We start from the raw sequence: 23,803 nt of genomic DNA, 5'->3' as shown, positions 1-23,803 counted from the left end.
GTTCTGTGGCCCCATTAGACTGCAGGTGATACGCAGAGGAGAAAGCAAGCTGAATTCCCAACTGTGCAAAAAAGGCTCACCAGAACCGGGACACAAACTGACTACCCCTGTCCGAGACAATCACCTTGGGTAGCCCATGTAAGCGAAAGATCTCCCAAGCAAAAATGGAAGCCAGTTCCTTAGAAGTGGGCAACTTCTTAAGTGGAATATAATGGGAAATTTTCGAGAACCGGTCAACCACTATAAGAATAACTGTGTTGCCCTGGGAGTTGGGTAACTCCACAATAAAATCCATAGACAGGGGGGTCCAGGGCCTCTCTCCATTGGGTATGGGTTGTAGGAGGCCCACTGGAAGGTGTCAGCACATAGACGAGGCCACCAGAATTGTTGGGAAATGGCCCAAAAGAGTTGATTCTTCACAGGGTGGCCAGCAGCCTTGGGAGAATGGTAAGTCTGGAGCATGGCAGTATGGAGACTCTCTGGGACAAAGCAGCGGTCACAAGGTTTCTCAGAAGGAGCATGGACCTGAGAATTTTTCATCCAAAGAAGAAGTGAGACTGGTGCGAACCGTAGCCAGAATATGATCAGGAGGAATCACAGGAACCAGAACCGGCTCCATCTTGGAAGTGGAGGAAAATTGGTGTGACAAAGTGTCAGCTCTTACATTCTTAGTACTGGGTAAGAATGAGACAATGTAATTGAAACTAGACAAGAAAAGAGCCCATCGCGCCCTTCTGGGAGAGAAGCGTTTAGCCTCAGACAAGAATGTGAGATTCTTATGGTCAGTAACAGGGTTGCCAACCGCCAGTAAATTTACTGACAGTTTGTAAAAAATAAAATAAAATCTGATTTTTTTTTTACAACTGCCCCCTTAATATTCATACCAGACCCAAAGGGCCTGGTAGTGGACTGGGGGGGGGAACCTATGCCCTTTTTTTCAATGATTTCTATCTATATTGCCGGATCCGACAATTCATTACAGCCGCAAGCAGTTTTAAATGACTTTTTTTCCTTAGAAGTGTAATTTTACTGTGGTATTGTTCTAAACACGGGAAAAATGCACTACTTTACAGGCATACTAAGGACACCCACCAGGCACGATCTTTAACTGCTTGCCGACCGCCAGTTGTCAAATGATGGCCAGGCGGCACGGCTCTCGTTGCGGGAGGGCGTCATATGACGGCCCCCCATTTAAACAGGGAATGAGCGCAATTGTGCGTGCGCATCCCTGTTCTTCGGTGGCGGTGTGTCACGGAGACACCGCTCACCACCGAGGGGGGGTGAACAGCCATTGGACATGGCTGTTTACCACGTGATCGGCCGTGATGAAGTCACGGCCAATCACAGATGGTTCCACCCCAATGTGCACGGCGCATGCGCGCAAACGCGAGCACGCTGCGCATGCACGTCGGTGGCGGCGTGTTCCTGGTAACACTGCTCGTCACCAACGCTGGTAAACAGCCATTGGCCGGCTGTTTATCCATGTGATCAGCTGTGATCCTTTCATAGCCGATCACTAGGTGTAAACACAGAGCAGTAACTAGCTGTTACTAGCTCCTCTCTTCACACACCGTTTCCAGTGTGAGGAGAGAAGAGCCAGGAACAGTGAGTTACCGATCTGTGTTCTGTAGTGTCTGCACCAACACCACACTTGTCCCATCGCCCCCCCATTGTCATCTATCACCCAACAGTCACCCCATAAAGTGCACCTGTCACATAAGGGACTGCCATCAGTGACCGTCAGCGGTGCACCTGTCACCCATTACCCGTCACCCATCAGTCACCCATCAGTGACCATCAGCCATCACCTGTCACCCATCAGTGACCGTCAGCCATCACCCGTCACCCATCAGTGACCGTCAGCCATCACCCGTCACTGATCAGTGACCATCAGCCATCACCTGTTACCCATCAATGACCGTCAGCCATCACCCGTCACCCATCAGTGACCGCCAGCCATCACCCGTCACTCATCAGTGACCATCAGCCATCACCCGTCACCCATTGAGCATCAGCCATCACCCGTCACCCATCACCTGTCACTCATGGGTGACCGCCAGCCATCACCCCTCACCCATCGGTGACCATCAGCCATCACCCATCACCCATCAGTGACTGTCAGCCATCACCCGTCACCCATCAGTGACCGTCAGCAGTGAACACGTCACCCATCAGTGACCGTTGCCGGTCATCCATCACCCATTAGTGACTGTCAGCGGTGCATCCATCACCCATCAGTGACGTGGCCTGTCACCCGTCTGTGACCATCACCCATCAGTGACCATCACCCGTCACAGTCCGTGGCCTGTCACCCATCAGTGACCATTGCCTGTCACACCGTCATCACCTATCAGTGAACGTCACCTGCCACCCATCGCACAGCCCATCAGTGACCGTCACCTGCCACCTGTCACACAGCCATCAGCGTCATGCCCAAAAGAGTATACAACAGTGGGGAGGCGTTCCAGATCAACGGGGAGTTCTCATCAGATTCCAATTCTGATTCCAAATCAAATTCGGCATTTAAACCGAATAGTGAATCGGCAAATGATTTGGAGGAAGATTGGGTCCCTCCTAAAAGGGCACAGCACTCTAGAAACTAGGATTATATTCCCAGGCCCAGTACCAGCGCTGCCGCCAGCAATAGGCCCCAAGAACAAATTCCTAGGCCCAGTACCAGCGCTGCCGCCAGCGTTAGGCCCTGGGAACAAATGCCCAATACCTGGCGATAGGCCCCAGGAACAAATGCCCAGACCCAGTACCAGTGCTGCCACATCATGCCTGAGTACCAGCACAGGAAATTCCAATCCAACTACTGGAGAGTCACGCACCCCAAGAGCCAGGCCCTCTACATACATGCCAGATGTCTTGCCAGCCCAACATGGCTGCCTTCCAACTTGGCATCACCAATTATTCTCCCTTTCACAGCACAGCCAGGTGCAGACCAACACCCAAAATTTCTCAGAGATTGATTGCTTTCATCTGTTTTTGCCCAACACTTTGCTGCAATTTATTGTGGACCAGACAAATTTATATGCCCAGCAGTATATTGCCAACAAACCCCAATCATCATATGCCCGTCCGTTTGAGTGGAGAGATCTGAATTTGGAGGAGTTCAAATTGTTTATATGCCTCACCATAAACATGGGGATTACAAAAAAAATTAAGGACATGCCTATTGGTCTACCAACCCTATCCACAACATGCCCATTTATTCTGCCATAATGTCCAGGTCCTGATACATGATGATAATGCTCTTTCTTCACTTCAGCGACAACACCCAGTGCCCTCCCCACAATCATCCAAACTACGACAAGTTATATAAAATTCGCCCACTGATAAATTTATTTTCCCAACAATTTGCAGAACTCTATGTCCCCGATCAGAATATATGTGTCGATGAGTCCCTGGTACCCTTTTCAGGCCGGCTAGGAATAAAGCAATATGTTCCTAGCAAAAGGGCCAGATACGGAGTAAAATTATACAAGCTCTGTGAGAGAGCCACAGGATATCTGTATGCATTCCGCATATATGAAGAAAGAGATTCCCAGCTCCAGGCCCCTGAATGCCCAGCCTACATGGGCACAACTGGAAAGATTGTATGGGACCTGGCATACCCACTTCTGAACAAAGGATTTCATATATACCTTGACAACTTCTACACCAGCCTGCCCCTTTTCAAACACTTATACATTGCGAAAAACTTGGCCTGTGGAACCTCCAGAAAAAATAGGAATCTCAAGGCTAGCGAACAAAAAGCTGCGAAGAGGGGAAAGAGCATCATTGAGATGCAACAAAGTGCTGGCCTTGAGGTGGAAGGATAAAAGGAACGTGCACATGATGTCCGCCATCCATGACGACACTACAATTGAGGTTCAAAGAAGACGAGGTCCCATTTAAAAGCCAACATGTGTCCAAGATTATAATCTCTACATGGGGGGGGGGGTGGATTTCAATGATCAAATGATTCAGCTCTATCTGTCAATAAGAAGGTCCCGATTCTGGTACAAGAAGGTAGCAATTTATCTCATCCATTTGGCCATTTATAATTCCTACGTAGTCTACAGCAAATCCATGGAAAGCCCCGCCCCCTTCCTAAAATTCATAGAAGAAGTTGTCAAGCCCCTCATCTATCACCAAAGATCCCCCCCAGAAGACCTTCGCTCTGAGGCTGTTTGCCGACTTCATGAGCGCCACTTCCGCTTCAGCATTCCACCATCTCAAGCAGGCCGAAGACGGCAAAAAAAATGACACGTGTGCACCAAAAGAGGATTTCAAAAAGATACTAGCTACCATTATCCCCAGTGTCCCTCCCACACTGGCCTTTGCCTTTGGCCTATAGACAATATTCCTGCCTGCTGCCTGGATAATTACTATTGCTGTAGCTAAGCACATCCCTGCCTGCTGCCTGGACCAATGCTCTCCTCTGTGGATACCACTAAAAGCACAGGTAATGCTTTTTTTTTACCCTTTCCGCAATAGAATTCATTTTGGATTGTAATTCTTGGTATGTACATGCTATGTGTTAGAAATATGAAGGGCTTTCAAAAATGATAGGATGACAGGCAATTATATATGTCATCTATGCTCCTAGAACGCCTGATGGTGCTACTTCAATGTTGGGCCTTTGTATGTGGCCAGGCTGTGTAAAAGTCTCACACATGTGGTATAGCCATACTCAGGAGGAGTAGCAGAATGTATTTTGGGGTGTCATATTTGCTATGTACATGCTATGTGTTGGAAATATCTGATAAATGGCAACTTTGTGTAAAAAAAAATGCGTTTTAATTTTTTTTCCACATTTTCCAAAAACTTCTGGAAAAAAATGAACTGTTCAAAAGACTCATTATGCCTCATAGATTATATGTTGGGGTGTTTGCTTTCCAAAATGGGGTCATTTTGGGGGCAATTCTATTGTCCTGGTGCTCCAGGGCCTTCAAAAGTGTAATAGGTGGTTGAGAAATGAAATGTCATTTATGCTCATAGAACGCCTGAAGATGCTACTTCAATGTTGGGCCTTTGAATGTGGCCAGGCTGTGTAAAAGTCCCACAAATGTGGTATCGCCATACTCTGGAAGAGTAGCAGAATGTATTCTGGGGTGTAATTTGTTGTTTGCATATGCTTTGTGAGAGAAATAACTTGTTAATATGACAATTTTGTAAAAAAAAAAAAAAAAAATCTTCATTTTGCAAAGAATTTTGGGAAAAAATTACAAAAAAAATTCACCATGCTACTTACCTAATACCTTGGAATGTCTACTTTCTAAAAAGGGGTCATTTAGGGGGCATTTGTACTTTCCTGACTTGTTAGTCTCTCAAGAAATGAGATAGGCCGTCAGTACATCAGGTGTGATCAGATGTGATCAATTTTCAGTGATTGGCGCCATAGTTTGTAGACTCTATAACTTTCACAAAGACCAAATAATTTACACGAATTTGGGTTATTTTTACCAAAGATATGTAGCAGTATACATTTTGGCCAAAATTTATGAAGAAAAATTACTCATTTTCAAAATGTTATGACAGAAACAAAGAAAAAGGCATTTTTTCCACAAAATTTATGGTCTTTTTTATTTGTAGCACAAAAAATAAAAAACCCACTAGTGAATAAATACCACCAAAAGGAAGCTATATTTGTGTGAAAAAAGGACGCAAATTTCATATAGGTACAGTGTTGCATGACTGAGTAATTGTCATTTAAAGTGTGAGAGCGCTGAAAGCTGAAAATTGGTCTGGGCAGAAAGGGGGTATAAGTGCACTGTATTGAAGTGGTTAAAGGAATATTTCATTTTTATTGATTCACTTTAATTATTTACTTTACTCACTTTATTATTAAAGAGGAGGGCCCTTAAAAAAAAAAAAAAAAATTCAGCAGCTACAAATACTGCAGCTACTGACTTTTAATTGGACACTTACCTGTCCCAGGGTCCAGCGATGCGGGGGATCGAAGCCCCGCTCGTCTCCCCCTCCATTCAGCGGCGCCGGCATTGCAACTGTGGGCGCTGGGCTGTGGCTTCACAGCCTGGCACCCACGGCGCATGCGCGAGCGGCGCAGCGCGCCGTGATTGGCCGCTCAGTCACCTGGGACCTGTAATGGGTCCCAGATGATTGACAGGAGGGAGGAAGCAGAGCCGAGTCCTTCCTGTGCCGAGGGGGAAGTGATGTCACCAGCCCAGGCACTGGAAGAGGCAGACTACGAGGGACCCCCTAGCAACAGGCATTTAGAGGTAAGTAAAAAAAAAAAAATTTCCAAATTTTTTTTTATTTTTCTTTTTTAAGGCACAGTCATGATTTTTTTTTTTAGGGTGGAACACCACTTTAAAATCACTGCTCCTGAAAAAACGGCAGTTTTTAAAACTTTTTTTGCATTGATACATGTCCCCTGAGGCAGGACCCGGGTCCCCATACACTTTTTATGGCAATAACTTGCATATAAGCCTTTTGGTTTTTCATGTTAGTGTCCCATAAACTTTAACGGTGTTCTGTGGCTTTCGAATTTGCTGCAAACACGGCATAATGTTCGCTGTTCGGCGAACATCGGGCTCATTCCTATTGGTGAATTGTTTGCACAACTGAATAAAGCTGACCATAGATGAATCAAAATTCAACCAGTTCTGCAGGCACTGTCTAAATTTTAATCTATGTGTGGCCGCTCCCGCTCAACAGCAGTTGATCTAACAATCGACTTCTATAAACGGGCTTGATGTACAATGGTTTTGATCAACAGCTACAGCCAATGAGTTGCAATTGCTGATCAGTGTATTCTGATAGCGAAGAGTCCCTGCTGTCAGAATACAATGTTGTAGCAGAGAGGATTCTTTTATCCACCTTAATTGTGTGGATGGAGGAGTCCGTTTCTTTTTTTTTATTCAGTCCACTGACTGAACAAAAAAAGTATATGATCTATTTATGGCCAGCTGTAATAGATTAGAGAGAGACAGTCTGCAAGCAAACTGCTTCTACTGTATTGTATCTTTAAAAACCCCATAACTCTTTGTGGCATTGGAGTAATGGGTGCACATGGCTAATTAAAAATTAGAAGGTAAATAAAGATTGTATATCATATGTGGACAAAATGTAACATAAAACATCAGTTTAGAAACAAAACATGTTATTTATCCCTGATTATTATCATTTAGATTTATTGTAATAGTGTTAATGTATGTAAATTTTTGCTAATGACATATTCATAACACTTCTTTTTGTATTTTGTCTCCCTAGTGCCCTCTGTAGTTGTTGGATTAACTGTAACCGATATATCAGGAAACAGTGTGAACATCTCATGGAAACTTTCTAATAATATAAATGCAAGAACTTACACCTACAACGTAGCTGGGGAAGGTCCTGGATTTCATAACGTGACAGATTTAAGCAATAACAGCATAATAGTGCGCAGTCTCTTACCAGGAACAGACTACAAAATCACAGTCTATGCAGTCACTGAAAATAACATTTCTAGCCGAGCTTCTGAAATGGCTAATGCCACAACTTGTAAGTTTACATAATTTTAGTTTATATACTTGGAAAAAGACACATGTCCATCCATGTCTATTTGACTTTCTATTCTACACTTCCCATAGCCCTGTTTATTCTGCTTCCTGAGGAACACATCTAAATATTTTTTGACACTCTCAGCTAGCATCACTTCCAGGGATGGAAGGGAAAATCTTTACTGCTCCAACAGGAAAACACCCTTTCCACTATCCTTCTTCTAACCTAAATTCATTGTCATGTGTCCTCTTCTGGGACCTTAGAGTAAACAGTTTAAAGTTACTGGAGTCGCCTTTGATATATTTGCATATTGTAATTATATGCACTCTTAAGCGCCTTCTCCCCACAGTGAATAACTGTAACCTATGTAATTAATCCTAATAACTGAGGTCCTCAATGGCAATTTTATTGCCATTTGCTGACCTCTTTCTATTGCAATAACATACAGTATTTTCTGAGGATTGGTGACCAAAACTGAACTGCACATTCAAGATGAGGCTAAACTCGTATTTTTTAAATGGCTACAAATATGAATTTATCCCCCTGAGTTTCACAGTATTGTCATTTGCCATGTAGCTGCCCAACCCCCTAGTTTATTAACGTGATGATGCTACATTCTGGCAAATATTAATTGGTGTCAGCAAATAATGAAATTGAGCTCTGAAGTCCAACATTAATAGAGATGGGCCAGACTCCCCCCTATTCGGTTCGCACCACAACCCCCGAATAGAGAAAAATTCCTGACCCGAACAGCAAACCCTATTAAAGTCTATGGGACCCGAACTTAAAATCAAAAGTCCCATTTTGAAGGCTTATATGCAAGTTATTGGCCATAAAAAGGGTACGGGGGTCTAGGTACTGCCCTGGGGGGCATGAAACAATGCAAAAAATGAAATATTGTTTTTTTAGGAGCAGGGATTTTTAATGATTCTTTATCAATTGCCAACTGTGCCAATTCTGAAATTTCTCTTGTATATGTAAAAATCAGTGTTGTTTTGCTAGAAAATTACATTAGAACCCCAAACATTATAGATATTTTTTTTAGCAGAGACCCTAGGGAATAAAATGATGGTCATTGCAATTTTTTATGTAACACAGTATTTGCGCATCAATTTTTCGAACTTTTTTTGCAAAAAAACACTTTCATGAATTACGGTCATTGCAATTTCAATTTCATGAATTAAATAAAAACCATGACACAATATTTACCCCAATTTTTTTGTATAATGTGAAAGATGATGTTATGTAATGTAAATAGATACCTAGCTTGTCGCGCTGTAAAACAGCGCACGCTTGTGAAATGGCGACAAACTACAATACTTAAAAACTTCCATAGGCGACGCTTTAAACATTTTTACAGGTTACCAGTTTAGAGTTACAGAGGTGGCGATACCTCACATGTGGTGTTTGACCTCCGTTTACATATGCGGGCATGACCTACGTATGTGTTTGCTTCTGCATGCGAGCACAAGGGGATGGGGCATTTTTTTATTGTTTGTTTTGTTTTAATTTTTTTATTTTCGCTCCCAACAAATGAGAATCTTCCTCTGCTGCTGTATAGTAAACAGCGGCAGAGGAAGTGATGTCATCTCTCCTCGGATCGGTATTTTCCGTTCCGGCGCCGAGGAGAGAAGACATCTGAGTAAGTGCACAACACATACACTTACAGTAAAACACACCAGGCACACTTTACACCCCCATCACCCCCCGATCACCCCCTGATCACCCCCTAATCACCCCCCCCCCTCTGTCACTGTGACACCAATAGCAGTTTCTTTTTTTTTTTTTTCTGATTACTGCATTGGTGTCAGTTTGTGACAGTTAGAAGTGGTAGGGCAGTTAGTGTTAGCCCCCTTTAGGTCTAGGGTACCCCCCTAACCCCCCCTAATAAAGTTTTAACCCCTTGATCACCCCCCTTCGCCAGTGTCACTAAGCAATTGTTTTTCTGATCGCTGTATTGGTGTCACTGGTGACGCTAGTTAGGGAGATAAGTATTTAGGTTCGCTGTCAGCGTTTTATAGCGTCAGGGACCCCCATATACTACCTAATAAAGGTTTTAACCCCTTGATTGCCCCCTAGTTAACCCTTTCACCAGTGATCACCGTATAACTGTTATGGGTGACGCTGGTTAGTTAGTTTGTTTTTTATAGTTTCAGGGCACCCGCCGTTTACTACCTGATAAAGGTTTATCCCCCTGATCGCCCGGCGGTGATAAAAGTTAGGTTTTAGGGTCAGATAGGGTCTGCGTTGCCCCAGGCAGCGTCAGGTTAGCGCCAGTACCACTAACACCCACGCAAGCACCAAACACCTCCCTTTGTGGTATAGTATCTGAACGGATCAATATCTGATCCGATCAGATCTATACTAGCGTCCCCAGGAGTTTAGGGTTCCCAAAAACGCAGTGTTAGTGGGATCAGCCTAGATACTTGCCCCCCAAAAAAGATGTCGTGTCTGCAGCAAGCGCGGATATAGGCGTGACACCCACTATTATTGTCCCTCCTGTCCTGACAATCCTGGTCTTTGCATTGGTGAATGTTTTGAACGCTACCATACACTAGTTGAGTATTAGCGTAGGGTACAGCATTGCACAGACTAGGCACACTTTCACAGGGTCTCCCAAGATGCCATGGCATTTTGAGAGACCTGAACTTGTTATAAAAGTTACAGTTACAAAAAAAGTGTAAAAAAAAACAAAAAACAAAAAAATATATAACATAAAAAAAACAAAAATAGTTGTCGTTTTATTGTTCTCTCTCTATTCTCTCTCTATTGTTCTGCTCTTTTTTACTGTATTCTATTCTGCAAAGTTTTATTGTTATTATGTTTTATCATGTTTTCTTTTCAGGTATGCAATTTTTTATACTTTACTGTTTACTGTGTTTTATTGTTAACCATTTTTTTGTCTTCAGGTACGCCATTCAGCTGCAGCGCAGATTTATTTATCTTGACAGCAACATCGTTTTCTCCCACGATACATAAAGCTGTGACTCCAGCGCTGTCGGAGGTGATATATGCCGAAGCATGGGGGCAGCAGGGGCAGAGGAACGATTTGCTCCTAACTTTTGGGGCGGATGCTCCCATGCTTTGGCATATATAAATGGTGCATGTATGCCCATCATTAGTAGTGGGTGGATGAAGGGAGATATTCTAATGGTGGGCATACCCACCAATCAATCTCTTTTTTTCGTTCAGTCCACAGGCTGCATGAAAAAAAAGATTACAATATATGCCCAACAAGGACCAGCAACGTACTGGTATGTTGCTGGACTTTGAGTGGTTATACCAGAATGATGCCTGCAGGTTTAGGTATCATCTTGGTATCATTCTTTTCAGCCAGTGGTCGGCTTTCATGTAAAAGCAATCCTAGCGGCTAATTAGCCTCTAGACTGCTTTTACAAACAGTGGGAGGGAATTTCCCCCCCTCCCATTGTCTTCCATGTTTTTCTCTGGCTCTCCTGTCCCAACAGGGAACCTGAGAATGCAGCCGGTGATTCGGCCAGCTGACCATAGAGCTGATCAGAGACCAGAATGGCTCCAATAATCTCTATGGCCTAAGAAACCGGAAGCTACGAGCATTTCATGACTTAGATTTTGCCAGATGTAAACAGCGCCATTGGGAAATTGGGAAAGCATTTTATCACACTGATTTTGGTGTGGTCAGATGCTTTCAGGGCAGAGGAGAGATCTAGGGTCTAATAAGCCCCAATTTTTTTTAAAAAAAGTACCTGTCACTACCTATTGCTATAATTTACATTCCCTGACATAACAATAAAAATGATAAAAAAAAAAAAAAAAATGAAAGGAACAGTTTAAAAATAAGATAAAAAAGCAAAAAAAAAAATAAAGAAAAAAAAAAAAATCACCCTTGTCCCCCCCTGCTCTTGCGCAAAGGCGAACGCAAGCGTTGGTCTGGCGTCAAATGTAAACAGCAATTGCACCATGCATGTGAGGTATCACTGCGAAGGTCAGATCGAGGGCAGTAATTTTAGCAGTAGACCTCCTCTGTTAATCTAAAGTGGTAACCTGTAAAGGCCTTTAAAGGATTTTAAAAATGTATGTAGTTTGTCGCCACTGCACGTTTGTGCGCAATTTTAAAGCATGTCATGTTTGGTATCCATGTACTCAGCCTAAGATCCTCTTTTTTCTTTTCATCAAATATTTGGGCAATATAGTGTGTTTTAGTGCATTAAAATTTAAAAAAGTGTGTTTTTTCCCCAAAAAATGCGTTTGAAAAATCGCTGCGCAAATACTGTGTGAAAAAAAATGAAACACCCACCATTTTAATCTGTAGGGCCTTTGCTTTAAAAAATATATAATGTTTGGGGTTTCAAAGTAATTTTCTTGCCAAAAAAAAGGATTTTTTCATGTAAACAAATAGTGTCAGAAAGGGCTTTGTCTTCAAGAGGTTAGAAGAGTGGGTGATGTGTGACATAAGCTTCTAAATGTTGTGCATAAAATGCCAGGACAGTTCAAAACCCCCCCAAATGACCCCATTTTGGAAAGTAGACACCCCGAGCTATTTGCTGAGAGGCATGTCGAGTCCATGGAATATTTTATATTGTGACACAAGTTGCGGGATAATGACACTTTTTTTTTTGCACAAAGTTGTCACTAAATGATATATTGCTCAAACATGCCATGGGAATATGTGAAATTACACCCCAAAATACATTCTGTTTCTTCTCCAGGGGAAGGGGATACCACATGTGTGAGACTTTTTGGGAGGCTAGCCGCATACGGGACCCCAAAAACCAAGCACCGCCTTCAGGGTTTCTAAGAGTGTAAATTTCTGATTTCACTCCTCACTGCCTATCACAGTTTCGGAGGTCATGGAATGCCCAGATGGCACAAACCCCCTCCCCCCATTTTGGAAAGTAGAGACCCCAAACTATTTGCTGAGAGGTATGGTGAGTATTTTGCAGACCTCGCTTTTTGTCACAAAGTTTTGAAAATTGAAAAAAGAAAAAAAAAATACATTTTTCTTTTCTTTCTTCATTTTCAAAAACAAATGAGAGCTGCAAAATACTCACCATGCCTCTCAGCAAATAGCTTGGGGTGTCTACTTTCCAAAATAGGGTCATGGGGGGGGGGGGGGGGTTGAACTGTCCTGGCATTTTATGGCCTTCAAAACTGTGATAGGTAGTGAGGAGTGAAATAAAAAATTTACACCCTTAGAAATCCTGAAGGCGGTGCTTGGTTTTCGGGGCCCTGTACGCGGTTAGGCTCCCAAAAAGTCCCACACATGTGGTATCCCCATACTCAGGAGAAGCAGCTAAATGTATTTTGGGGTGCAATTCCACATATGCCCATGGCCTGTGTGAGCAATATATCATTTAGTGACAACTTTTTGTAATTTTTTTTTTTTTTCATTATTCAATCACTTGGGACAAAAAAAATAATATTCAATGGGCTCAACATGCCTCTCAGCAATTTCCTTAGGGTGTCTACTTTCCAAAATAGGGTAATTTGTGGGGTTTTGTACTGCCCTGCCATTTTAGCACCTCAAGAAATGAGATAGGCAGTCATAAACTAAAAGCTGTATAAATTCCAGAAAATGTACCCTAGTTTGTAGACGCTATAACTTTTGTGCAAACCAATAAATATACGTTTATTGACATTTTTTTTACCAAAGACATGTGGCTGAATACATTTTGGACTAAATGTATGACTAAAATTGAGTTTATTGGATTTTTTTTATAACAAAAAGTAGAAAATATTGTTTTTTTTTTCAAAATTTTCGGTCTTTTTCCCTTTATAGCGCAAAAAAAAAAAACCGCAGAGGTGATCAAATACCATTAAAAGAATGCTCTATTTTTGGGAACAAAAGGACGCAAAGTTCATTTGGGTACAGCATTGCATGACCACACAATTAGCAGTTAAAGTGACGCAGTGCCAAATTGTAAAAAGTGCTCTGGTCAGGAAGGGGGTAAATCCTTTCGGGGCTGAAGTGGTTAACAAGGGGGCTCCAGATCCCGCCCCCCCTATGTGAATGAGTATGGGGAAAGTTGTACCCCTACCCATTTACCAAAAAAAGTGTAAAAATAAATAAAAACATGAGGCAGTTTTTGATAATTCACTTATTAAAAAATAAAAAAACAATGTCTCCCAATGTAGATCCATCGTCAATCATGCTGACCCCAAAAGAAAAAAAAAATGCTCCCCTCGTCAACAAAGGCTAACTGCCAGATGCCTGGCTTGCGTTTGACAGTTCTTATATAGGTAAGGGTGGGGCCACCTGGCGAAGTCACCTGGTGGCACCACCCCCTTGTTACGCCACCGACCCAGCATGCACCAGTCGATGATGTCACAAGGGGGGGCGGTGTCACAAGGTGATGTCGTCAGGTGGTTCCGCACCTTACCTTTGTAAGAACCGTGACTGACAGTGAATCTACAGGGGGACATTTTTTTAAAACATTTTTGATAAAGGAATTGTCAAAAACTGTCTCTGTTTTTATTACTTTTTGGTGCAGAGCCCCCCTGTCCCAAAGCACCCCCCCATGTTGGGGGCATGTGGCCTGGTGTGGTTCAGGAGGGGGGGCGATTGCTTGTCCCCACCCCTTTCCTGGCCTGCCAGGCTGCATGCATGAACAAGGGTCTGGTATGGATTATGGGGGGGGGCACACATTTTTTTTCCCCATTTTTTTATTGCCAGCAATGTTTTTTTTATTTAGCTGTCAGCAGGGAAGCCCATTGACAGCTGATGAATCATCGGTTGTTAAGGATTCCGCAGCCGTCTTCCCGGCACACCTCATTAACAACCAGCTATTCACTGCGCCCTGATTGGGCAAGGCTTTGAATGCTCAGTGCAGTGCAAGGCGAACACCCACCAAACTCTGCAAATTCGGATGTTCGTTGAATGGGTGAACGGGCGGTGTTCGGGCCAAACTTTTGCTCTGTCTGAACTGTTCACAAAGCTCTAATCATTAATAAACACTACAAATAAAGACTGAACAGCATTGGCCCCCAGGACAAACCCATATGGCACACCACAACATTAAACCATTTAGAGAATAAGTAATTTAGCACTACTCTCTGGACTCATTCATGTAATTTCACAATTTCATCAAAGGCTTATTTTATAAAATAAACATTTATGGGGTACAGTATCAAATGCTTAGCAAAATCTGGATAAACTACATTCACTGGGCTTCCACCATCCTAGTTCTCACATGCTGGTCACCTATAATACCTAATCTCAAACAATCTTCTGAATAGAGAGTGAACTGAAAAAGTAAATTTTTTATGTTTATTATTCAATTATTTTTCCTCTTTCCTATTTGCTCAATAATTGTTGTCAGTTTGTGAATACCAGGAGCAGTTCTTTAGCTGGAATTTTTGTATGCCGGGGTCTTTAGAAAATCACAGCACAGATGTTAGGGTAGTGGTCAGTAAATGTTTCTTTTACACATTGCAGCATTTGTAATTCCAAAAGTTCTATTTATCAAAATATTTTGACTTGACTTTTTTCTGAAAGGAAGTACTGTCTAGGACATCTAGAGTGTGGTTGGATTGATTCTGGTTTTCCTTGGGATAAGGTCTCAGGAAAAGCCTCAAGAGTAGTAATGTTAAGGTGGAGCTGCCTCATATTTTCAGTATTGCACGCTCCTGGCTGTTTTGCGCAACTCCTTGCTGCACTTCACTTGCTTAGTAGACCAGACCACCCAATAGCCACTTTTCCTCTGTAAAGGACCTCTCTTCTGGCTCCATTCAGTCTCTGGATAAAGTTCTCTTTGGTAGGCCCCCTCCATCTTCTGAGTATACCTCCCCAGGGATTGGATGGAGTCCCATAAATATTCAGGTTGCCTGTCCTGCTCTCCCTCCCACTATACTTGTAGAAGTCTCTAGAAGACAAGGGGAAGTAACAGAACAGTAGCCTGTGAAACACCGAAGAACCCTAAGCAATCAATCCCTGCTCCACTGTTTACAGAGGACGGTGGCAAGTGACGGTGGCAAGTGACACACTGAATCTGGTGGCAAGTGACATACTGCATCTGGGTGGCAGGTGACAGTGGCAGGTGACTCACTGCATCTGGGTGGCAGGTGACACGCTGATTCTGGGTAGAAGGTGACAGTGGCAAGTGACATGCTGCATCTGGGTGGCAGGTGACAGTGGCAAGTGACACTCTGCATCCGGGTGGCAGGTGACATGCTGCATCTGGGTGGCAGGTGACAGTCTAGTGACAGTAGAGGTGGGAGTTGGTCAGAACCCCCCTGCCCCCACGTGGCGGTTCCTGACAATCTTTGATGACATCTCTCGCTGCCCACCTTGCCGCATCACTGCTGTTCAGCCCCTACAGCAGGGCCGTGTAGGCTGCTCCTGACAGATCTGCAGCTGCGGATGAGCAGAGAGATAGTTACATCATCTCTCACCACCCGCATGTGGAAGTTTACCTGTTCGGATGCTGGAGACAGGCTGCTAAAAGTAGTGTAAGTAGTGACAAGCTGCATATGGGTGGCAGGTGACAGTGGCAAGTAACATGCTGCATCTGGATGGCAGGTGACGATGACAAGCTGCATATGGGTGGCAGGTGTTAGTGGCAAGTGACATGCTTCATCTAGGTGGCAGGTGACGGTGGCAAGTGACATGCAGCATTGGTGGCAAGTGACACACTGCATCTGGTGGCAAGTGACATACTGCATCTGGGTAGCAGGTGACAGTGGCAAGTGATACACTGCATCTGGTGGCAAGTGACATACTGCATCTGGGTGGCAGGTGACAATGGCAAGTGACATGTTGCATCTGGGTGGCAGGTGATACGCTGCATCTGGGTGGCAGGTGACAGTGGCAAGTGACATGCTGCATCAGGGTGACAGGTGACAGTGGCAAGTGAAATGCTGCATCTGGGTGGCAGGTGACGGTGACAATCTGCATATGGGTGGCAGGTGACAGTGGCAAGTTACATGCTGCATCTGGGTAGAAGGTGACGGTGACAAGCTGCATATGGGTGGCAGGTGACAGTGGCAAGTGACATGCTGCATCTGGGTGGCAGGTGATGGTGGCAAATGACATGCTGCATCTGGTGGCAAGTGACATACTGCATCTGGGTAGCAGGTGTCAGTGGCAAGTATTACATAGTTGGTGATGTTGAAAAAAAGACACAAGTCCATCAAGTCCAAACTGTGTGTGTGCCTTATGTTTATATTACATTGTATATCCATGTATGTTGTGGTCATTAAGGTGCCTTTCTAATAGTTTTTTGAAATTATCGATTCTCCCTGCTGAAACTACTGCTTGTGGAAGAGAATTCCACATCCTTACTGCTCTAACAGTAAAGAACCCTCTACGCAGTTTAAGGTTAAACCGCTTCTCTTCTAATTTTAGTGAATGGCTGATGTCTTTTTAAATTCCCTTGCGCAGAAGAGTTTTAACCCTATTGTGGGGTCACCAGTACCGTATTTGTACATTGAAATCATATCCCCTCTCAGGTGTCTCTTCTCCAGAGAGAACAAGTTCAGCGCTTGCAGTCTTTCCCCGTAGCTGAGATCCTCCAGTTCCTTTATTAGCTTTGTTGCCCTTCTCTGGACCCTCTCCAGCTCCAGCACATTCCTTCTTAGGACTGGTGCCCAGAACTGGATGGCATACTCCAGGTGCAGCCGGACCAGAGTCTTATAAAGTGGAAGAACTATCTTTTTATCTCTGTAGTGAATCCTCTTTTTAATTCATGCCAATATTCTGTTGGCTTTGCTTGCAGCAGCCTGGCATTGCCTACAATTGCTGAGCCTGTCATCTACTAGGACCCCCAGGTCCTTTCCCATCCTAGATTCCCCCAGTGGTTCTTCCTCTAGTGAGTAGATTGCATTCATATTTTTGGCACTAAAATGCATTATTTTAAAATTTTCAACATTAAACCTCATTTGCCATGTAGTTGCCCACCCCATTCATTTGTTTAGATCTTCTTGCAAGGTTTCCACATCTTGCGCAGAAGTTATTGCCCTGCTTAGCTTAGTATCATCCCCAAATACTGAGATTGAGCTGTTTATCCCATCCTCCAGATCGTTTATGAATACATTAAATAGGATTGGTCCCAGGACAGAACCCTGGGGGACCCCCCTTTCTACTTCAGACCATTCCGAGTACTCCCCATTTATCACCACCCTTTGGACTCGCCACCGTAGCCAGTTTTCAATCCATGTACTCACCCTTTGGTCCATGCCGACAGACCTTATTTTGTACAGTAAACGTTCATGGGGAACTGTATCGAATGCCTTTGCAAAATCCAGATAAACCACGTCTACAAGCCTTTCTTTATCTAGATGGCAGCTCACCTCCTCATAGAAGGTTAATAGGGTGGGCAAGAATGATTCTTCAATAATCCATGCTAATTACTGCAAATAATACCGTTTTTATTACTAAAATCTTGTATATAGTCCCTTATCCCCTCCAAGAGCTTGCAAACTATTGATGTTAGGCTAACTGGTCTATAGTTTCCAGAGATATATCTTGGCCCTTTTTTTTAAATATTGGTGCTACATTTGCTTTTCTCCAATCAGCTGGTACCATTCCATTCAATAGACTGTTCGTAAAAATTAGGAACTTTGTAAAGGTGGAATGCTGATGATGACCCCTCAGCCTTGTATTGTTTAAAGGCCTTCTCCTTTGCTTTTATATGCATTTTTACTTTGGCGTTAAGCCACTCAGGACTTGTATTAGCTCTTTTAAATTTATTTCCCATTGGGATGCACTGGCCAATACCTTTATTCATAATGCTCTTAAAGCACTCCCATTTTTCCTCCGTGTTCTTTGTTTCTAGGATTTTATCCCATTTAATACCTTCTAGCAAGGAGTGCAGTTCAGGGTAGTTGGCTTTTTTGAAATTCAGTGTCTTAGTTTTACCCTTGTGTTTCCTATTTGTGTGATTTATGCTGAAACTAATTGACCTGTGATCGTTGTTTCCTAAGTTGCCCCCTATTTCCACGTCTGCAATCAGGTCTGTATTGTTAGTAATCAGGTCTAGTAACGCATTGTTTCCTGTTGGTGCATTTACCATCTGACCCATGAAATTGTCCTGCAAGACATTTAGAAAATTGCGAGCCTTAGCCAAATGCGCGGTTCCTTCCGCCCAGTCTATGTCTGAATAATTAAAATCCCCCATTATAATGACATTTCCCGTCCTTGCCGCCATTCCAATCTGTGATAGGAGAACCGCCTCCCCCTCCTTCCTCTGGTTAGGGGGCCCATAGCATACTCCCAGTATTACTTTCCCCTTGGTGACACGCTTCATCTGGTAGCAGGAGACAGTGGCAAGTGACACACTGCATCTGGGTGGCAGATGACAGTGGCAAGTGACATGCTGCATCTGGGTGGCAGGTGACAGTCTAGTGACGGCAGAGGTGGTAGGGGGACCGACACTCACAGGGGTTTGTGGAAGCCATCCAGAAGGTGGCAGTAAAAGAGTTAAAGTATTTAAAATGGGGATAGGTGACTAGAAAGTTAACACTTATTCTGTGGGGTTGATTACTGAGAGGTTAATGAATGTACACTCTAGAATAGCTACTTATTGGTAGTGTTGTGCGAGCAGTTCGGCCCGAACATCGCCCATTCGCCGAACACCGGAACTTGCGCACAGTACATTCCAAGCTCTGATTGGCTGAAGCAATGCACCTGGCCTGCTGATCAGGTGCAAGGCTTTTCCCAATCGGAGCTCAGTGAACAGCTGGTTGTTAAGAAGTGGGCCAGGAAGCCAGCCGCTGCGTCTTTAACTATGGATGAGTCATCAGCTGTCAACGGGCTTCCCCGCTGACAGCTGAATGAAAAAAAAAACACATTGCCGGCAATACAAAAATGTGAAAAAAATGGTGTGGGGCTGCCCTTTGGATCTGGTATGGATTTCAAGGGGAACCCAACACCAAAAAAAAAAACAAAAAATAAAACGGCATGGGGTCAATGGCGAGCGAGTGCCCCCCCACCTCCTCCATCCTGAACCATACCAGGGGTGCATTGGAGCACAAGGGCTTCTTCCCCACAACCCTAGTCTGTGGTTGTGGGGTTCTGTGGGCAGGCAGCTTATCGGAATCTGGAAGCCTCCTTTAACAAGGGGGACCCCAAATCCCCCCCCCCCATGTGAATGAGTATGGGGTACATTGTACCCTGAAAAAAGTGTCAACAAGAAATAAAAATATACACTGACTGCCTGCTCTGCCGTCTGACAGTTCTTAAATAGGTAAGGGGTGGGCCACCTGGTGCTGTCACCTGGTGGCACCGCTCTCATGTGATGTCACCGACCTAGCATGCACCGATTGGTGATGTCACACTGGAGCAGTGCCGCCAGGTCACGTCACCAGGTGGCTCCGCCCCTTACCTATTTAAGAACTGTCAGATGGCAGAGCAGGCAGTCGGAAGTTAGTCTTCGTCGTGGGTGGAGCTTTTTTTTTTCTATTTTCGGGTCTGGCGGGCGTTGTGATTGATAAGGGATCTACATCAGGGGACATTGTTTTTTTCATTTCAGAGCATGTTTTTATTGACTAAAATAGAGGTGAATATACTCACAAACCAATACTTGTGTTATAGCATTATCATAAAATCATCCGCTTATGTCCATATGCAAAAATCCACAACACTTGTAGCCACATCAGCTAACGTGTTTCAAGGTTTCCCTCTTCAGAGCCTACAGAACATGTCCATTTCACATGCTTATATATGGTGTACTGACTCAAAAGGTAATAACCCCTTATGTGTCAATTTCATAGTTCCCAATGTGATCAATTGGTGGGTAAATAGGTTAAGTAAAATAAAATAACATGAATCATATAGTATATAGTAGCATATAACCCATTTCTGACCCGTTACACACTGATCGGAATAGTGATAGTGATAAGAGATAGGTATAGTTGTCCTGCTTGTTGGAATCAAGCTAGTATCACTATTGCTACTTGATGGGCATACCTTGTTTGGATGTCTCTTAATGATGACAAGGAACTTTTCAGTCAGGATCAGTTCTTCTCCATTTAGTGCTGCAGTATATAGCTTCCTTGTTCCTGAGTCCTCTGAGCACATGCCTGTGTTTCCTCAGAATAGGCGACCGTCAAAATTTGTAACAAAAGTGACGTTCCGTCGCTGCCATCTTGCTACATCCCGCACTCCTCCACAGTAAGGATACACTAAGAAGGGGGCAAACTGACATCTTGTTACACCCACTGGAGTTTTGCATTTCACACTTACTTTTAACAGTAAACGGAGCTTATAAGGTGAAATACAGTATTTAGAAATTATTATTATTATTATTATACAGGTTTTATATAGTGCCAACAGTTTGCGCAGCGCTTAACAAAGGCAGACATTAAAGTAACATTACAGTTTGGTACAAGAGGAATCAGAGGGCCCTGCCATACAATCTAACAAAGAAGGGTCAATTGTAGGGATGAGCTTCGTGTTCGAGTCGAACCCATGTTCGACTCGAACATCGGCTGTTCGATCGTTCGCCGAATTGCGAACGTTATGGGCCGTTCGCGCTAAATTCGTGTGGCGCGTCACGGCCCATAATTCACTGCGGCATCGCAGTGCATTGCTGGCTGATGATTGGCCAAGCATGCACTATGACCCGCATGCTTGGCCAATCACAGCGCCGTCAGTAGAGAGAGCTGTAATTGGCCAAAGCCAGGGTGGCTTTGGCCAATTATGGCTCAGGGGATTTAGTACACACCCCACACTATATAAGGCCGCCTGCACGGCGGCCCTGTGTAGTGTGTGTTCCGGTGTGCTGAGAGATAGAGAGAGAGAGAGACAGTGTCATTTGATTTGAGTTAGATAGATTAGGCAGAGCAGTCAGTCAGTTAGCTGCACTTACAGTGTATTGTGTATATATATGCATCCCAGGTGTTGCATATATATATATACACTGTATTCAGTTTAGCTAGATCCGTTCCTGTTATCTTCTATCTAGACTATTTACATTTAATGCAGTGCGTCCTGCTCACAGTGTTCAGCTAGATCCGTTCCTGCTATTTACATTTAGTGCAGTGCGTCCTGCTCACAGTGTTCAGCTAGATCCGTTCCTGTTATCTTCTAGACTATTTACATTTAGTGCAGTGCGTCCTGCTCACAGTGTTCAGCTAGATCCGTTCCTGTTATCTTCTAGACTATTTACATTTAGTGCAGTGCGTCCTGCTCACAGTGTTCAGCTAGATCCGTTCCTGTTAAATTCCTACTGACAGGCAGGCTTGTCTGGTTACAGTATATAAAGCTACCTGAAGAAAATTACAGGTGTTCTATTTGATCCTATTAGTACCACGGTCAGGCAGCTAGACTATTTACATTTAGTACAGTGCGTCCTGCTCACAGTGTTCAGCTAGATCCGTTCCTGTTATCTTCCTACTGACAGGCAGGCTTGTCTGGTTACAGTATATAAAGCTACCTGAAGAAAATTACAGGTGTTCTATTTGATCCTATTAGTACCACGGTCAGGCAGCTAGACTATTTACATTTAGTACAGTGCGTCCTGCTCACAGTGTACAGCTAGATCCGTTCCTGTTATCTTCCTACTGACAGGCAGGCTTGTCTGGTTACAGTATATAAAGCTACCTGAAGAAAATTACAGGTGTTCTATTTGATCCTATTAGTACCACGGTCAGGCAGCTAGACTATTTACATTTAGTACAGTGCGTCCTGCTCACAGTGTTCAGCTAGATCCGTTCCTGTTATCTTCCTACTGACAGGCAGGCTTGTCTGGTTACAGTATATAAAGCTACCTGAAGAAAATTACAGGTGTTCTATTTGATCCTATTAGTACCACGGTCAGGCAGCTAGACTATTTACATTTAGTACAGTGTGTCCTGCTCACAGTGTTCAGCTAGATCCGTTCCTGTTATCTTCCTACTGACAGGCAGGCTTGTCTGGTTACAGTATATAAAGCTACCTGAAGAAAATTACAGGTGTTCTATTTGATCCTATTAGTACCACGGTCAGGCAGCTAGACTATTTACATTTAGTACAGTGCGTCCTGCTCACAGTGTACAGCTAGATCCGTTCCTGTTATCTTCCTACTGACAGGCAGGCTTGTCTGGTTACAGTATATAAAGCTACCTGAAGAAAATTACAGGTGTTCTATTTGATCCTATTAGTACCACGGTCAGGCAGCTAGACTATTTACATTTAGTACAGTGCGTCCTGCTCACAGTGTTCAGCTAGATCCGTTCCTGTTATCTTCCTACTGACAGGCAGGCTTGTCTGGTTACAGTATATAAAGCTACTTGAAGAAAATTACAGGTGTTCTATCCCAGCTTAGTGCAGCTACAGGCCATTAGTATGTCTGGAAGGCCAAGAAGGAGAGGCAGACAGTCACAAGCCAATAAGAGAGGGCAAGCAGGCTCTGTGTCTAGTGCTGGTCGTGGAGACGGTGCATCCTCATCAGCACGTGGCCATGGGACACGCTTGGCCTTTTTTTCGGCAGCTGGCCGCGTTGAGCCGCAACATGCGGAAGACTTGGTCGAGTGGATGACCAAGCCGTCCTCATCCTCCTCATCCTCTCTCACCCATGCCCAGGGTGCTTTGTCTGGCAAAGCAGCGGCTTCTTCCCTCAGCTCAATGTCATCAGTGACTCCTTCCCTAGCTCCACCATGTCCTCATGAGGATTCCCTCGAACTGTTTGACCACAGTGTTGGGTACATGCTCCAGGAGGATGCCCAGCGTTTGGAAGGCTCTGATGACGATACTGAGCTCGATGAAGGCAGTAACATGAGCGCGGACAGAGGGGGTGCCCAAGAAGGACAGCAATCTGGCAGTCATGCTCCCCCTGCTGCAGCATACTGCCAGGTTTGCTCCAGTGATGAGGAGGGAGGGGATGATGAGGTCACTGACTCAACGTGGGTGCCTGATAGGAGAGAGGAGGAGGAGGAGGAGGAGGAGGAGGAGGAGGCGGCAGCACATCACCAACGAGGCAGGATGCCCTCCAGGGGCCAGCCTAAGGGCAGCACATTGACTGCATCACACCCCAAAGCTCCACATGTGCAGGGCGCTGCAGTCTCTGCGCGTTATTCAAAAAGTTCTTTGGTGTGGGCCTTTTTTGAGACGAGTGCATCAGATCGCACCGCTGCTATTTGCAACATATGTCTCAAGCGTATCTCGCGTGGCCAAAACATCTCCCGCTTGGGTACCACATGCTTGACCAGACATATGTTGACCTGCCATGCAGTTCGTTGGCAAGCGTATCTAAAAGACCCACACCAAAGAACAAAGAGGATCTCTCCTTGCTCCTCATCAGCTGAGATTTCCAACCCCACTAGACCTTCAGTCCTCTCTGAGACCTGCAGTGAGAGGAATGAAGGTGTAGAATTAGGTGTGTCACAGCCAAGTACTTGTGGGCAATCTGCTTTTGGT

At 44.2% G+C, this 23,803-nt stretch overlaps 1 protein-coding gene across 2 annotated transcripts in view; it reads left to right on the top strand.

The window, feature by feature from the left end:
• LOC141110735 (receptor-type tyrosine-protein phosphatase H-like) overlaps positions 1–23,803 on the top strand; it is a 788,595-nt gene that overhangs the window by 298,289 nt on the left and 466,503 nt on the right. For both annotated transcript variants that reach the window (XM_073602293.1, XM_073602291.1), the window contains one exon: positions 7,222–7,491. In XM_073602293.1, coding sequence (XP_073458394.1) covers positions 7,222–7,491 — 270 coding nt within the window. The remainder of the gene's footprint in view (positions 1–7,221; positions 7,492–23,803) is intronic.

Source organism: Aquarana catesbeiana, linkage group LG10 (assembly GCF_042186555.1).
Source record: "Aquarana catesbeiana isolate 2022-GZ linkage group LG10, ASM4218655v1, whole genome shotgun sequence".
Classification (NCBI taxonomy): domain Eukaryota; kingdom Metazoa; phylum Chordata; class Amphibia; order Anura; family Ranidae; genus Aquarana; species Aquarana catesbeiana.
Note: the sequence above shows the minus strand (reverse complement) of the source record. Positions and strands in the feature narration are given on the sequence as shown.